This window comes from Nycticebus coucang, chromosome 1 (genome assembly GCF_027406575.1).
Source record: "Nycticebus coucang isolate mNycCou1 chromosome 1, mNycCou1.pri, whole genome shotgun sequence".
Lineage (NCBI taxonomy): Eukaryota > Metazoa > Chordata > Mammalia > Primates > Lorisidae > Nycticebus > Nycticebus coucang.
In genome coordinates, this window is record NC_069780.1 from 166,626,712 (window position 1) to 166,645,150 (window position 18,439).

The 18,439-nt window shown below is 40.7% G+C and overlaps 1 protein-coding gene across 1 annotated transcript in view; it reads right to left on the reverse strand.

Moving 5' to 3' along the window:
• Positions 1–18,439, reverse strand: part of SKP2 (S-phase kinase associated protein 2) — a 33,127-nt gene that overhangs the window by 5,701 nt on the left and 8,987 nt on the right. Inside the window, exons 3-9 of the mRNA XM_053592213.1 lie at positions 16,554–16,665; positions 15,522–15,665; positions 14,349–14,483; positions 11,950–12,048; positions 10,491–10,621; positions 4,644–4,695; positions 4,366–4,473 (exon numbers count right to left, since the gene is read on the reverse strand). Of these exons, the coding sequence (XP_053448188.1) occupies positions 4,366–4,473; positions 4,644–4,695; positions 10,491–10,621; positions 11,950–12,048; positions 14,349–14,483; positions 15,522–15,665; positions 16,554–16,665 (781 nt within the window). The remainder of the gene's footprint in view (positions 1–4,365; positions 4,474–4,643; positions 4,696–10,490; positions 10,622–11,949; positions 12,049–14,348; positions 14,484–15,521; positions 15,666–16,553; positions 16,666–18,439) is intronic.

The window sequence follows — 18,439 nt, forward strand, 5'->3', positions numbered from 1 at the left end:
TTCTTAAAAATGGTTCAGACTCAGCAAGTCTATTACATGTGATGGAAACTACCAGTGACTTTCCCAAGATATTTTAGATGGGAGTTACATAGTTGAGTACAGACGGAGAAAATGGATGACTGATCACACCTTCCTACTAAAATAGCCAATCCTAGGAGGCAATGCCATTTTCACTGCTTTCTAGGTTACCATTTTTTCCTGTCATAGATAAGTCTATCCTCTTAGGTATTTCAAACTAGGTAAAATATACCTCTGTCAACAGCAAAATTCTGGTTCACAAAAAAAGGGAGCGGGTTTCTTCAAAGTAAATACTGTTTGGTTTTGGTAATAATGCGTTCTTCTTAATCTAAATCTATGTGCCTAAAAATTCATCTCTCTGATCTGTATTTGCTCCAGGTTGGGACACAGTACAAAGTCTCAGGAAAGGGAACACTTATTTTGAAATTTCAACAAAATTTCACCGCAGATCAATGAACAACACATCAATGACCTAGAGTTAGAAGCATCCTCTATATTTTCACATGGTCAATACAACTTAAAAATAAAAAACAAATTTTCCTTATAGAAACTGTCACCTGGCCTCCCATCTTTTTTCCTTCCAGATATATACCAATGTTGCAACGCCTCCTCCTAAAGCCTAGCTCAGATTATGTCATTCCTCTGCTCTAAAACCTCTTGATGCCTGCCTCCTGTTTACAGAATCCAGGCTGATCAGCTGGCCTCAAGACCTTCCTCGCATAACCTGTTCTTCCAGTCTTCCCATTACCCCTCTAAATGGATGTGTTCTACATTCCACAAGGTGTCTTAAACACCACAGCTGTTTCATATATGTTAGCTGAAGATGAAGGGTAATTTAGGAAATATAAGCACTGTTAAAATAAAATAAATATGCTTATTCATAAAGGGACAGTAAGACAGACCAAAAGAAAAATCGAGAGGAACAAATTGCTGTCATTTTTAAAGTAAACTGGAATGTAGAAATAGGAGTATATAAGTCACAATACACAGATGTTTGTACTTATCAGTTAAGGTGACAGTAGTCCCATTCCAACTTTGAATTCCTCTTACTTGGAATTTGAGAAATGAGATCTTTGTAATAGCTGTGTGAATTCTGGTTCTAGGGAATCCAAATTAGCCAAATTTTGAACCATTTTGCAGTGCATAACATTTAAAAGAAAAAGTGTAGGTGGGAGTATGAAAAGGAAGTATGGCAGATGGCAAAGGAGAAAATGTTCTTGCAACAGCACTAGGAAGAGATTTGATGAGGACAGAAATTAAGACTAGATTCTCAGAGCACACTTGGGTGTTAAATGTGAGAAGGGAAGTGTGTAAGATGGGGTGGTGGATGAAGGACTAGTTCTCAAGTCAAAAACCCAGAGTGTCTCTAAAATTTTAAGGAGACCAAAACAAACAAAAAGCCCACACCACAACAAAAACAAACAACAACAACAAAAAAACCCTCCTGGTATATGCATTGCCTACAAACAACACAGAACACACATTTGCAAGTATTTTAATACCAGGAAGGAAGGAAGCTAGTGAGAGGGACTGAAGAGCAATGGAAGGATGGGGATGAATGGTGAAGAGCGATTGTTTCTAATGAAGACGTGCACAGTGAAATCAGTAACGTCTTAAGTATCTTTGTTTAATTTTAGCAAATAAAAGATACTGACAAACTCTTTCACAGGTTTATTCCTTACCTCACATAATCCATATAAAACCTTAAATGCCTTAAGTGCAAACGTCCCCCCACAGGAGACTTCAGTCTCCCCTCAGATCACTTTACTGTTTCCAGCTTGAGTGTCTTACTTGAACAAGAAATAGGGAATAATTAAAACAAAGCGTAGATACAGGGAAACAAGACTAATTAGGAAGAGAATAAATACAATGGGAATAGGTTCTGAGGAAGAAAAAAATCTATAATTTCCTGAGTATTTTAAAGCATTATTATTATAGAAGAAAGGTTAATTTTATTTTCTCAGTTCTAAGAAATAGCCTTACATGCTTTTTTTTTTTTTTGAGACAAAGTCTCACTATGTCACCCTCAGTAAAGTGCTGGTGTCACAGCTCACAGCAACCTCAAACTCTTGGGCTTAAGTGATTCTCTTGCCTCAGTCTTCCAAGTAGCTGGGACTACAGGCTCCCACAACAGTGCCAGGCTACTTTTTTGTTGTAGTTGTCGTTGTTGTTTAGTTGGCCCAGGTTGGGTTCGAACCCGGCAGCCTCGGTGTATGTGGCCGGCACCCTAACCACTATGCTATGGGCGCCGAGCCTCTTAAATTCTTTAGTATCCACAGCTTTCTAGAAATTATTGAGGTACCCTGGAATTTTTATAATGAATCTCAAGTATATGAGCTGACAGAGTAACTGAAATTAAAAGTCCTTCTAATTCTCATTTTATCTTGAGTAACTTTTAAGGATAGGGCACCAAAAAATTCATCTTAAAGGATTCACAACACAAAATTACACTCTTTTACCTTAAAGTTCAAGAATGGCATCTTTTTTCTTCTTACTCTATGTGGCGGTCTGATTTATAATTAAATTCCTAATGCTCCTATTTCTCTTATTTCATGATTAGATTTAGACAAACTTCAGGCCCCTTTTCTTACCCATCAATTCACACTACCTCCAGGTATTACTATGTGATTATTATGCAGGTATTGCTCTCACTGTTATTCTCCCACTAGATAAAAATGCTAAACTATGAGGGCTCACAGCCTCCGATTAAGAAAAAGCATTTGGATTATCACCTGCTGAGTTTCTTTCTGCAGAGAAGGAACAAAAGCTAGAAACATGGACATATTCTCTTGAGAAAAGCAACCAGAAAAGAATTATCATCACATTCCCCAGGGGGCTGCACAGGTAAAGAAGTAGGAGCCCTTTGGCAAGGACAGGGAAGAATGGATGACAGAGAAACCTTTTTGGGTAGACGTTAGAAGTTCCTAGGAGTTCTGGATGCTAGAAAACAGAGAGGGCAGGAATTTTAATAAGAGTTCCACACATACGAATTTATACCCCAATATTTGAGAGCCATCTAAGCATCCTTTTTAGTAGGCAATGCTTTTCCAAATGAGATAGCAGTTCAGGCCCTGAGCCCCAAGATTAATAGAAATACATGATTACACAGATTTTCTAATTCTACCCACTAACTTAGTACAGCTGGAGTATGCGATTTATTCATTAATTTTTAAAACTAACTTATAAGATCCAAACAATTATTTTAAAGACTAATAAATTCTCACTCAAATTTACATCCTTCTCAAGTAGGAACCCGAACCGAAGCTAAATCACTTTCATAAAGGGACAAATGACCAGGGCCAAGATACTGACCTCTTGTGGTTTTTAGTAAAATTGCTACACATTTACATGGGACATTACCGAGATTTTCCTGAGTCTTTGGGATGAAATAAAGGAAACCACTTTAAAAATAAAAAGACGGTATTATTCCCAGGGTAACTTGTAGACGTGGTTCCTAAAAGAAAGATGGACTAGAATGCCTTTTTCTTTGCACTCCCTTGCTTCTGTGGACTTGCTGAGCTGATCAGATGCAGATACAGGGACAGGGAACTGGCGGCCTTGGGTCCATAGGTAGCCTTCTGGATCTTTGAGTGTGGCATTTTGACTAAATCCAAATTTTCCAGAACAAATCCTTTTAATCCTTGTTCTGGGAAGTTTGAATTCAGTCGAGGGGCCATACCTTGGGATCTGGAGGGCCACAGGTAGGTAGCTTGGGGCTGCAGTTTCCAAAGACCTGGTTTGGAAAAGCACTTTACCTTTTTTGGACCTTAATCTACCCCCATGTTCAAAGAGAGCATCAGACTATCACGATGTATACCACCTATATGCTTTTACTCTTCCTAGTCCTTGACCATCTAGGACATATGTCACTAGAAGGAAGGACATACATCACTAGTAGAACTTTTCCTTCGAGCTCAGATGAAGGCCTTAGGATTCAACTGAGTTGATTTGAAAAACTGGGGGGTTGTGGGGAGACAATCAGAAATACCAACGCACACATCTGGGTCTGCTTTGTCAATTACACTGTGTTCCCAGAAGGTAAAGGCTATCTTCTTTCTGCATCTCTTCCAAATCCTCCACAGATACTACTATGGTAAGTTAGTAATTAGAACTATCTACAGCTAAGTAGTAAACGTTTAGTGGAAATCTCAGACAACAACTTTACAAGACATTTTAAGCAAAACACTCTGTCTTGGTTTACTCTGCTGGCTTTCCTGGCCAGTTTGTGGTATACTAATATCAATGTTTCAATTTTAAACATCTGCTATTATTAATTAATAATTAACATTGAGTGGCATCTCTGTTGGTCCCTGTCTTCTATTAGTATTAAAAATAAAAGATACTTACAGTAAAGTTTCAGGTATTATATCATAGCATCGACTGAGTGATAGATGTTGGAGGTAGTTGAGCTGGTAAAATTCCTGAAAGCAGTCATTCTTTAGCATGACACTATCACTGTAACAGAGCAGAAGAAAAATATTCAAACCCACCATTGATCCTAGATGGAAAAGACAGAAATAAGTTACTGCTTAGTTTCTTCAATTCAACATTAAGATCATTTTATCACTCAATGAGAAATGAAGATTTTTTTTTCAACTTTGATCTAAAACAAACAAACAAAATACCTTAAGTCGAGGTGGACAAGATTGGGGCATCTTCTAACTAAAGTAGAGACATCTAGGAAAAACAAACAAACATGATGGTCGCTATTAAATGAGGAACAAGACAAGGATATCTGCTGACACTACTGTCACTGAACATTGTGCTAGAAGTTTGAACTATGCAATTAGAGTTGCACACTATTAGAAAGATTAAAAACGATCACCTTGGCATACAAAATTTTCTACCCAGAAAACCCAAGAGAATCATGTTTTGAAAAACTACTGGAAATGTAAAAGGACTGATCTTTGGCTTATCTATGTATTAGCAATAACTGGCTAAAAAAAAAAAAAAAAAATGGAGGAAAAAACAATCCCATTCGTGATAGCAAAACCAAACACCAGAATGTATAAACACACTAGAACATATAAACAAACCATTATAAAAGTGGTACTTTAAATTATGGAGGGAAATCATAGATTATTAAAATATTGCTATTCCAAATAAATTTACTCAAAGAACTTTCACATAATAAGTTCTAAATGCAAAAATACGGGAAATTATTTATTGAATCTTGGGATTGGTAAGGCATTTTTAAACACAGAAGATAACTTATAGGGAACACATAATTAAATTTACTACATAAATTTTTTTAAAAGAAAACAAAGAAGTAACAGAAAATTGGGGGTAGTGTTTGCAACATTCATCAAAGAATTAAGTCTTATAAAGAAAAAGACAAACAATAGAAAAACAGAAAAATAAGGGGGGCAGAGTGGTACATGCCTGTAGTCCCAGCTACTCAAGAGGCTGAGGCAGGAGAAATTGCTTTTGCATAGGAGTTTGAGGTTGTGGTGAGCTCTGATGAACTAGTGACAAAGTAGATATTTACTTTTATGTACAGACTTGCAGGAGGCTAACCTGATTACAATTTTTGTCCAATAATTCTACTTTTAGCAAAATACAGATGCGTATGAGTACATTCAATGAAGCACAGTACAACAGCCCCCTTTCCAATTATTACAGCTTAATATATTAACCTCATCCATTCCATGGATACAATGCTAATAGTTATTCTTAAAAAGCTTTTTGATAACATTTCATGACATGAAAAAACACTGAGAAATACTGTATAGTAAACATAACAAAATGTATATAATGCATTATAATCTCAGTTTAGCTAAAACATATATGCAAACTCTTATGTACACTCAAATGCACACACAGAAAGGGAAGACAGACAAAAAAAAAGCTGGAAATGTTAATTATACTGACCTACTGTTGGGAGTATAGGCAACTTTTCAGAATTTGGAAGAAAGTTATGTGAACTACTTTCTTTCTTTGCAGTTTTTGTCTGGGGCTGGGTATGAACCCGCCACCTCCAGTATATGGGACCGGCGCCCTACTCCTTTGAGCCACAGGCACCGCCCTATGTGAGCTACTTTCTAATCAGAAAATGAATCAATAAACATTACTTATATAAAACAACAGGCAAATTTCATTAACATTTGAGGGTTTTTTCCTTCTCACAGCTGCATCTTCGGCTACACCTTTTCCCCTGAATTCCGAACTTGGACTTTCCCAGCCTGGACATACACACTGGTTCATGGGTAGGCAAGCAAACTTATGTCTAAAACCAAATGCTCAATTTCTCCCCTCAGTCTACTCCTTTCTTAAAGTCTTTCCCATTTCACTAAGTGACAACTTCATAAAGTTGCTTGGGCCAACACCCTTGCACTGATACTTGAGTGTTTTTCTCACATCCTACAGCAGGCGTCCTCAAACTTTTTTCAACAGGGGCACAATTCACTGTCCCTCAGACCGTTGGAGGGCCGGCTATAGTTTAAAAAAAACAAACTATGAACAAATTCATATGCACACTGCACATATCTTATTTTAAAGTAAAAAACAAAACGGGAACAAATACAATTCACACTGCTTCATGTGGCCCGCAGGCTGCAGTTTGAGGACGCCTGTCCTACAGTCTGTCATCAAATCCTATTACGTCAGATTTCAAAATGTGCCACAAATCTGATCATTTCTTAAGACCTTAAATATTACCACCCAGTCTCTTAGCTGGTCTTCCTGCTTCATACTTCTACACTTAAGCCTTTTCTCAATGAAGCGCTAGAGTAAGTCTTTTAAAATTCAGTCAGATCATAACATTGCTCTGCTCAAAATACTCTAATGGCTTCCCATCTCACTCAGGAAAAAGCCAAAGCTTCTGCTTGGCTCAGAGCTCATGGTTATTTCTTTTCTTTCCTTTTTTCTTTTTGAGACAGAGTCTCAAGCTGTCACCCTGGGTAGAGTGCCCGTGTCACAGCTCACAGAAACCTCAAACTCTTGGGCTTAATCGATTCTCTTTCCTCAGCCTCCCAAGTAGGTGGGACTACAGGCACCCATCACAACGCCTGGCTATTGTTTGGTTGTAGTGACAACTACAACTGTTCTTTGGCAGGCCCGGGCTGGATTTGAACCCACCAGCTCCAGTGCATGTGACTGCTGCCTTAGCCACTTGGGCTACAGGCTCATGGTTATTTCATCTCCTCTGTTTTCCTGGGTCCCACCTACATACTGGCTTCATATCAAGTCTTTGCACTTGCTGGTCCTCTGTTCTAGAATGTTCTTCTCTCACATATCCATATGGATTCCTACTTCACTCAATCACCTGCTCAAGTGTCAACTCTTCAGAGACCTTCTCATTGTCTATTCCACCCCAATCCAGTCCCCTTTCAGCCTCATTCTACCTGCTTACTCTGCTTTACTTTTGCTACTTGTATTTTTACCTCCTTTCATGACATTTAGAAAATTTGTTTATTGTCTGACACTCCCACTAGAAAGCAAGCTTCACAATAGTGACTACCTGTGTTTTATTCAAAGCTACATCACCTGAATCTGGAAGAGAGCTTCAGGCATCGTAGGTGCTCAACCAACATTTGTTTAATGAACAAAAATTGAAGAAAGTGCACAATAAAATGTTGAGTGGCCAATTAGCCATCAACAAAATTGGATACAACTTTATTTTGACATCACTAGAGAAAGAACGAAACACTTGGGGATAGAATTGGTTAGTTTCCTTCTCTGGTCCTCATTTAAGCCCCATCTTCCCTTGGCAGGAAGGTTTAGCCAACGGTAGTCACTGCCAAGAGTCTCTCTTCACTGCCCCCTTCATTTTATCACAAACGATAGATCCACTTGAGCTAGAAGGGATCTTAGAAACGATGTAATGCAAACCGTCACTTCAGAGGACAGGCGATTTTAGCCACAGACATCAAAGTCTTCTAGGCCCCCGTTGAGTTACTTATCCATTACCCAATGGAAAGGCAGTGATGGAGGCGGAGGCCATAATGGTAATAGCCAACAGGAACTGAACTCTATGTGCCAATAGTGCTCCATCCATTCTTTAAGAGGTGGACTCTACTTACCTCCATTTTATTGATGAGGAAAGTCAAGTCAGTAAATGACAGAGGGAGTATTTGAACCCAAGGCAGTCTGGCACCAGTCTATGAGCCAAAACCAAATCCACAGGCTGGGCGCCTGTAGCTTAGCGGCTAGGGCGCCAGCCACATACAACTACAACCAAAAAACAGGCATCGTGGCGGGCGCCTATAGTTCCAGCTACTTCGGAGGCTGAGGGAAGAGAATCTTTTAAGCCCAAGAGTTTGAGGTTGCTGTGAGCTGTGATGCCACAGCACTCTACCAAGGTTGACATAGACTGTCTCAAAAGAAAAACAAAATCTAAATCCACATTATCTTATATATAAGGAAATGGTGTATGCTATTGTTAAAGACATTCATTTAAATTTATTTTACTGCCACTAACACTTCAGTCTATACTCTGTCCTTGTCTCTTTGCTCTTGCCCTCAGTATGTCTAGCAAGCAGGATTTCATTACCTAATATTTCTGCCCAAACTCAGTAAACAGGTTCTCTTTCTTGAAGAAACAAAGAGAAGAGTTTGGCTTAATTAACAGTGGTTTGAGGAGAGTGGTTTCTCAATCTTGCACCCACAGCTTTAGTTCATTTCAGAAAACCTTCCAGTGAAGTAGTGGGAGACCCAGATGTGGGAAGAATGTAAATGGGGCACTGCCTTCCCTTCTCTGGTGAATGAAAAGAGAAGAACCAAAAGTGGTGGGATTCTACATGAAGGGAATACTCGTGTGTGGGAGCTTAAACTCCCTGGAAGGTAATTTGGCAAAAACTATTCAAACTTTGAAAACAGTGGCTAAATCTTTGTTTCTACCTTTTTTTTTTTTTTTTTTTTTTTGTGGTTTTTGGCCAGGGCTGGGTTTGAACCCACCACCTCTGGCATATGCGACCGGCGCCCTACTCCTTGAGCCACAGGCGCCACCCGATTCTACTTTTAAGTAATTACGCTTTTAAGAATCTATCCTTATAAGCGCACCCAAAGATTTCTCTCTGTCCATCAGAAAGTTGTTTATAGAAAGGAAAACCTAGAAAAGATTCCAAATGTCCATCAGAAGGAGATCAACTACATAAATTACTGCCTTAATATAAATTATTCCATATGCATTTGATAGAATATCACACAGCCACTGAAAATGAGGTTACCTGGGAAAAAAACAGCATATCACAAAGTAGCTTATATACTATGAGTCATAATAAAAAAGAAACATTTTTGTACAAGAAAAAAGACTGGCAAGATGTTGGATTATGGTGTTCGTGTTTTTCTATGTTTTATATATTTTTGAGAATGACTGTATAATGTTAGCATCAGATTTAAAATAGTGTTAAAGGGAAAAAATGGAGAACAGAAATACTGGGTGGGGAGAGTGGTAAGAAATCAAGATATGTTTGCTATTTTTATGAATCTCTAAAGAAAATGTTCCGCCTGTCTGAAAATGCAAGCATTTGGAAAGAGAACAGCCCAAATCTGAGTCCTTGGGTACACCGGATACTTACTTATCAGAAGACACATTATGTCTTGGAGAGGTAGTTTTCAAATGTTACTTAAATTTGAGGATATATCCTGCAATGTTTGATTTAAATATTTTTAAGTATAATAAAAACTCTAGTAAATAAAACACATATATTCAAATGAGTTAGTACCAGTATCAAGACTGCTATCAAAATATGACTGATGTACGTTGCCAGTTTAAATAGAATTTGTACAGACCACAGACTGAATGTTAGCCTGACTGAATTCTTGCCATTTGCAACCATTTCTCTTTGCAAATCAAGATTTCCTCAATATTATACAAATGAAACAGAGCATAACCAAATGTTAAGGTTTATAAAACCATAACTATTACCCACTATTCCTGACTTCAAGTACCTATGTTCATCTAAACCACCTCATTGCCCTCACGGACTGAATTAAAAAGTGAAAGTCATAAATAGGAACTTTTCAACCTTGGCACTACTGACATTTCGGCCAGATTATTTTCTGTGTGCTATCCCATGCAGACAGAGTTCCTGCTGTCTCATTCAGAGTTGAGCAGCATTCCCGGCTTCTGCTCACTAGATGCCAGCAACTCCCCTGCAGCTACAATCAAAAATGTCTACAGACATTGACAAATATTCCTTTAAGGTAAAATTACCCCTCAGTTGAGAACCACTACTTAATACTAATCAAATACTGTCATTTGTCTATTTATTTATGTTGGTACTTTACCAAATAATTGTGTTGATTAAAAGAAGTTCTGCTTAAAAATAGTTTTCAGGTATAAAGGTTTCTACTTCTAAATCCTGAGTTCAGATCTAGCTGTTCACCTTGACTGAATCCCTTTGATTAGCAGCTGAAAAATGGAAAGAACACATGTTCTGGCTGAAATGCGACAACTGATGTAGAAGAGCACTAAGGAACAGCTCAATAAATCCAACCTATTCCTCCGGCTCAGGCCCAGAAGTGCTAACCTGACTTCTGGAGATTCTTTCGGTAGCCACTAAGATTCAGCTGGGTGATGGTCGCTGACACATGCGTGACAGCAACTTGGACATGCTTTTCAGTGAAGTCCGAACACCAAGAGAGGTTCAGCTCTTCCAGTCTGCCCAAAAGAAGGGAAACAGAAAAGTATGAAATTGTCACACAGGAATGGGTTTGCTGCATTAAGTTGCAAATTTGGAACATACACAGCCATAGATTCCTTACGATTTTATGCACAGAATGCCTGTGTCTCTCGCAGCAGAGAGCCTGCCCAGTTTGCCCCTTAAAGTTGATTGGGGATCAGAGCAAAGGCCGTAGTGAATGCTGCCCTCTTCTGCAAACAGAAGGGAACACCTTCCTCTCCTGCCAGCTCGAGCTTCATTCCAGGACGGAAGGTGTAAATTCTAGCCTTTATGTTTTCTTTCTCAAGCCACCACCAACCACAGACTGAGCCATCACTGAGATATTTTTTTAAAAATTGGTGGATGCACTGGGAATTCCTGATAAAGATACACTGCCACTGCATCTTACGTGCCTCTGTTAATCTAGCAAATGAGGGTTTTAGAGAAAATGGCCAACCATTAAACCCCACTCTCCCCTTCCTAGCTCTGCTAACTAAATGTAGGAATATACATGTTATCTCACAGGTAGTATTCTTTTCCAAAGGCAATCTACTTTCAACAGATCATTAATAGTACATGTACAAATATTATACCACAGAGACCAGGTGATATTTAAAAAAGCACCCACAGGCTGGGCGTGGTGGCTCATGCCTGTAATCCTAGTACCCTGGGAAGCCGAGGCAAGTGGATTGCTTGAGCTCATGGGTTCCAGATCAAATCGGCCTCAGCAACAGTGAGACCCCATCTCTACTAAAAATAGAAAAAACTGAAGCAAGAGGATCGCTTGAGCCCGAGAGTTGGAGACTGCTGTAAGCTATAATGATGCCATGGCACTCTACCCAGGGTGACAACTTGAGACTCTGTCTCAAAAAAAAAGAAAAAAAAAAAGGCAAAAAAAAAAAGCACACACACACGCACATAGTATTGTAGATTCTATAAAACCACATATCCCCTCCTTAGTAATATCTGTAATTCTGAAGTCTTTATATGCTGACGATATTATAAAAGATGTTGTTAATGGAATCGCCCAAATTTATGGTCTATATTTACAATACACGGACTTGATCAAAAACTGTAACTTAAGTCTACAGGTATTGTTGGAAAGAACTTGACAGTATAGTCAGTGTAAATAGGTTTCTGTCAACCAGAGGTTGTTAAACACACTCCTGAGTTTAGACAAAAAATTTGGAGGGCAAAGAATATTATGTTATCCAAATCAAGAGCCTTGAGAGTTAGGAATAGCTTGAAAAATTTTATCCAATTCTACTTAGAGGTGAAGGCTAATTTGCTACGATGGTTCTATAATCAAGTCTCAAAACTTTCCTACCTGGAACAGCTGCTTAGCAAAGTCTTCAGGGCCGTTTCAGAGAATCCAGAACACCCAGAAAGGTTTAGGCGAATTAAGTTTGAGTTCTGTGCAAGATTACTAGAAAAAGAGAATAATGCCAGAAGAATAAGACCAGCAAACATTCTTTCTGATCACTAAGCATTCCGATAAAAGCAGACTAGTATAGTTAAGGGCACAGGCCTTCTTGTAAATTTTCAACTGGCATGCCATGAAAATTTTAAAGATTTAGAGAAAGATTTTACTTTTGAAATAAGTTCAAAGCACAGTAAGTATATTCTTTTTTTAATTATTTTTGGCCACCATAAATTTAACTATAGTGTGCCATCAGATAAAAAAGGGTGAAAAACACTGTTGTAAAGAGAAGTGAGTTTAAAATTCACATATCATCTAGGCATGATGGCTCATGTCTGCAGTTCTAGCACTTTGAGAAGCTGAGGTGGAGGATTGCTTTAGGACAGGGGTTTGAAACCAGCCAAGGCAACACAGCACGACCCAGCCTCTATAGAAAGTAAAAAAAATTGTCCACGCATGGTGGTGAGAACCTGCAGTCCCAGCTACTCGGAAAGCTGAGGCAGAAGAACCGCTTGAGCATAAGAGTTCAAGTCTGCAGTGAGCTATGATCCTGCCACGGCACTCCAGCCTGGGCAGCAGGATGAGACCCTGTCTCTAAAAAATAAATAAAATTCACATATCACTTAATAGGTTATTAAGATTAAATGATACTATGTATAATGTAATAAGGGACTTAGCATAGAATAAATGTTTAAGAAACATCTATCGGGATACTTTTTGAATTTAAAAATCTATGGCATAAAAATATATCCATTTCACTCATAATTGGAATTAGCTTGTAGACAAATTTTTACTTGTAAAATCAACAGGTTCTTTTGATTAACATCTCTCAAATCTGCCTTCTCTTTTATGACATTCCCAAATGTTATTTGTCAGTGAAACTTAGTGATTAATGGCAAGAATTCTGATTATAGGTTCAAATTTTGGTTCGGCTACTTCTGTGTGGCTTGGAACAAATTATTTAGTCTCTCATTTTCCATATCTATAAAAAGGTAACAGTAAGAACATACTTCATCGGGTTGCTGTCAGAATGAAATAAGAATGCATTTAAAGAACTTAGTACCTGGCACATAATCAATGCCTCCCAGATGTTAGCTGCTATTACATTTTTTTTTTTTGTAGAGACAGAGTCTCACCTTATCACCCTCGGTAGAGTACCGTTGTGTCACAGCTCATAGCAACCTCCAAATCCTTGGGCTTAGGCGATTCTCTTGACTCAGCCTCCCAAATAGCTGGGACTACAGCCTGGGCAGCAGCGCCCGCCACAACGCCCGACTATTTTTTTGTTGCAGTTTGGCCGGTGCTGGGTTTGAACCCACCACCCTTGGCATATGGGGCCGGCGCCCCTACCCGCTGAGCCACAGGCACCGCCCCTGCTATCACATTTTTTATAGCAGGTTTCTTCTTTTCTCACCTGAATGAACACAACAGTATCCAAACTACCCTCGTTTCTTCTCCTCTGATGGACTCTCCAGGGTGCCTGGTTAATTTGCTAAATTCCAACTCTGACGTGTTCCCACCATTCTCAGACCTCTCTCTCCACCATGCTCCCCTCTTTATACACTACCCCAGAGCCCAGGCTTCTTACAGTGACACAGAGGTCCACTGTAATCTGGTCTCCGACTCTGCTCACCTCCTGTCACTTCCCTTCCTGTCTCAGTCCTGTGCTCTAGCCACTTCCAACTGAGAGTTTAGAACCCCACAGGCAGCTTCACTTTGGCTGCTTCCTTTGTCCTGTCACTTGGATATCCTTAATACTTGGCTTACGAGTCACTTCCTCTGAGAAGGCTGCCCTCCCTAAATTTAATTTGGTCTCCTGTGTGTATGTTGCCACATAATCACCAAGGCATTTAATAAACACACTACAGGGTAATTATCTGTCACTCCCATCAATGAGACAGGGACCAGGCATTGTTCATCCCTGTATCTGTAGAACCTCTGCACACCCAAGGGACTGTAACTGGGCAAGGCTGATCACCATTCAGAGGTGGTCAACCTAAGGAACTAGGCCTACTCAACTGATATGTACATGTGGTGCATGTCCAGTCTAGGAAATTTAGGTCAACTTAAAGAGGTGGTCAATGTAGGGAAGTGGTGAACTAAGGAGGTTCTACTGCAATTACCATTCAAACTTTTGTTGTCTCCATGAGTCCTGGAAAGTTTTGCAGAAGCTGGAGTATTTATTGCACTAATTATTTTCTATGTCCAACTAGATATGGTAGAAGGGCATCCCAGTTATACACAGGGAACACAATTCATATACATAAAAAACATTGCCTTTGTGACATGGTCTGGCTGTGACTCACTTGACAATGGGATCCGAAAGCCGCAGGCCTTCCAGGCTCAGATTCTGTAACTTGGAGCACTGAGACAGAATGCCATGGAGGATAGACACATCCATGACCGAGTTTGACAGGTCCATATGCTGTACACGAAAAGGGCTGAGTGCAGAAGGAAAAAAAAGAGACTCTTGTAAGGTGGCTTTCACAGGTACATCCCTATCAAATGAGACCCCTTCTCCCCAAAGGACCAGCCAATGACAAAGAAGATCCTAAATACACATTTCAAGTATTGACTGTAAAACACATTGGTACTAGCTTATTCCCATCCTCACTCAAATTCAAGAGGATTTCTGCCAAGTGCAGGTATTGCTACCAACACAGTCCCACTCAGAAAAGGAGTAAGTGGGCATGATGGGAATGAGCTGGATGAGGTTGGGGAAGTTAAGCTAATAATGAGTCCTGTTTTCTGTTGGGGGTCAGTGCGTGAGTGGCAGTGGTATTTACTAACACAGGGAAGATAGTAGAAGAGCATGTTTTAAAGAGAGGCCAAGTTTAATTTTAGATATGCTTATATTGAAGTAGTTGAAATTCAGATGAAGTTTGTAGGTAATTTGAAGTTTGGGAGTTTGAAAGAGAGGGCTGAGCTATCCACGAGGAACTGAGTGTCCAAGGTGTACAGGACATACTCTGTCCAAGGATAGCAAGTGGTTTAAGATGAGAAGGTGGCCATAAACCTTCATATTGCAAAATGAAGAACAGAAATATTTTCTCCAAATATTCCACAGAACAAAAAGAGGGCATTCTTTCCCATGGTAGGATCAGAAATCCCCCAGTAGAAACCTGAAGAGTCCTCAGACTTTTGTTATCAGAAATGGGTAGTGAGGAGATCACCAGCCAGCCCTGCATCTGTAATGGAGTGCTCCACCTGGCTGTGACCTAGGGAAACTCACAGTCCCACCTGTGGAGGACCAGACTTGAGAAGCTAAATGTAGGAAGAGCCTGACAGTAATCCTGAGTCAAAGGGGAATGGTGTCAAGGACACATGTGACACACACACAGAAGGCACACAGGGAAAGCACGCAACTCACACCCCACACCACCATCGCCTGTAAAGCCAGATAAAACAAAACGGAAGTTTGGATCTATTTGCACCTCAAGATTTAGAAACAGTCTTTTCTGGGGATTTTTCTTGTTTACCTGAAATGTTCTACCAATGGTTGGTCCACAAATGATCGTGGGCAGCGAAAGGCAATCACTCCTCGAGACAGCAACTGACCAATCACATCTGGGTTTAGATTTTTACCTGTGAGGTCTAACGTCTGCCATAGCGACTCATCAAACCTAGACAAAAGGAGGTGCGTGTTGTGGTAGGCTGGTCACCCTGAAAGCTGGAAGCCTTCTACAATGTTACTAACGAGGACACAGATACTAAATCCTCTTAGAGAAAATTCTGAGGGGACCTTTGTTTTTAAGTTGACTCTACAATTAGCTGTGATAGTTTTAAGGCACTACTGACTTTCTTGGTCATGTCAGGAATAAGCTTCCATCGTTCTCTTTCTGCAAATATAGGCTTTTTCTGACTTGAGGCCTGTTACTACCTTCCCAGCTCACCAAAACCTTCCATGTACAGTTCACCTTCCATACCTGAACAGTGTTGCCTCAAACCAGCAAAAACGCTCACAAAGGCTGCCCTGTGCTGAACATGTCTGTGAGTGAGGCCCTGCACCAGCATCTTCACACGTGAGCCTCATAACTGCCCTGTGCTAGAGGTACCACAACCCCCCCCACCCCCCGTATATACGGGGAGACTGAGTCAGTATCTGTTGACTTTCTCAGGTCACACACAGCGCACCTGGCAGAGGCTGGGCTCACGCTGGGGTCTAACGCCAGAGCCGCGTGTTCTCTCTCCCCACCCTGCTTCCTGCCCAGACCACTGGGAAGAGGAACAGCCGTCTTCACGCACCTCCATAACTCCCTCCTCTCTCTCAGCACACTGCCTGCCCCAGAGTCCCCATCCGAGAAACATGGGCTAACCTGAATGCAGGGCAAAGAGGTTTTCAGAACGGGGCAGTCCCTCTCCCACTGTGAAATGAGGACAGTAACTAGTAATAAAGCAGGGAGATCCCTGGTTTGCTTTTTCTCATGGTTTTTAGTTTGACCAGAACAAAATGAATGACCTTCTTCTCCTCTTCCTCCCCTATACATGCCAAAGGGGTAAAAAACACTTACGCTAGGCGATACCACCTCTTGCAAACCCCGGAGACCTTTAGCAGCTCAGGGAGGCACAGACAGGAAAAGATGCCCAAAAGCAGCTCGTCCGGCAGGGAGTCCCATGAAACACCTTGGAGAAGGAAAAACATGTTTGCCCATCACCTTTCTCTTACCCTTTCCCATCCACTTCCCAAGCATGTAAAGGATGTACAACATTCAGCTAGAAGGGGGAATATAACACCGATGATTCATTCTCACAATGATTTTCCTGTTCAACCCACCGTCTGTGTACCCTGAAATGAGCACCACACTTTCTCAGCAAATGAGAAAAGAGAAAGCCGAGAATATTTTTCATATCCTTGTTCCCTTCAGCACCAGCTGGCCACACGTAAGCAAGGATGATATGAGCAGTGGCACAGAACAAGTGCCCACCCCAATCACACGTCCTACAGTGGTGTCTACAATATCACGATTCTTCTGGTTGCTAAGCAAGGCCTCGTCTCTCTGATACGGACTCCGTGGTGATCTTACTTAAAAAGCAAATGAAGCCTCCCTCTTCTTTCAGATGTACAGAAAGCACACTGAAGTCAATTTATGACAAGCACTAACGTCAGAAGGGCACTCTCATTTCTTAATTCAACATTTACTGAGCTCCCCCTGTGGTGCTAGGTACCATTTTAGGTGCTGAGGAAAGAGCAGCAAACAAGACGGACAAAACGCTTTATCTTCATGCAACTTAGTTTAGTGATGGGGACGGTCAATCACATGTAAAACATACAACTTAGTTTAGTGATGGGGATGGTCAATCACATGTAAAACATGCAACTTAGTTTAGTGATGGGGACAGTCAATCACATGTAAAACAGTAAGTGAATTGCAAAACATATTAAAATGATCAGTGCTGTGCAGAAAAATTAAACCGCACAGAGCAGAAAACGCAGAGTTGCAGAGTCCAGAGATGAGTGGTACAAGTCTGAACACTGTGTCAGGGAAGGCCTCAGACCGTGATCACAGAGCAAGGGCTTGAACAAAGCGAGGAATGAGCCCTGGGAATTTCTGGGCAGTGATTCTCAAATTTCCTAATGCTGCGATGTATTTTCATTGTTACAAAGGGGTTGCGACCCACAGGTTGAGAACTGCTGTTCTGCGGGGAGCTCTAGGTGCAGGGAATATAGCATGTCTGTCTCGAGGTACGACAAGGAGGGCCTTGTAGAAGGGCAGAGTGAGCGAGGGGGGTTGTATAAGATGAAATCGGAGAGGTGAGAGCGGCTGGGTCACATCATAAGGCCTTCGGCTTGGGGCCACTGGAGGGTTTGAGTATAGAAATGATAGGCTCTCAAGTTTTAAAAGCATTACTCTAACTGCTGTGCTCAGAATAGAAGGTCAGAGACCAATTTTCTTTGTTTTATAAACACAATCTCTAGCTATTCAACAAATATTAAATTCTTAGGTATGAATATACAGAATAAGCTCACAAAACGAGGACAACACGAGAACGGGCAAGAAGGAAGTGAGTATGTGCCAATGATATACTGTGAGGGTGGTGAGAGGCGTTCAGTGACTGCCTCCTCGTGTCTCTGCCCGCTGAGTCTTCTACACCAGCTCTAGAGCTGTCCTCTACCCCACAGCCGCACCAGTAAATGTGCCTGGGCCAGGCCCCGTGTAAGCGGGCTTCAGGACACAATGGAGAAGTCTATCAAGGAGGGTGACAAACATCGCAGGTGCTGCCCCACCAAGGCCACAAGTTCTTGAGAAAGGGAACCTGGGTTTGTTTTTTTATAATCTATGTATTTGCAGGAACTCCCACAATCATTTAAATATTTCTTAAATATATGCTGTATGTCAAGGTCTGTTCTGGGTTCTAGGAATACAAAGATAAACAACACATGGTCCTGACACTTATT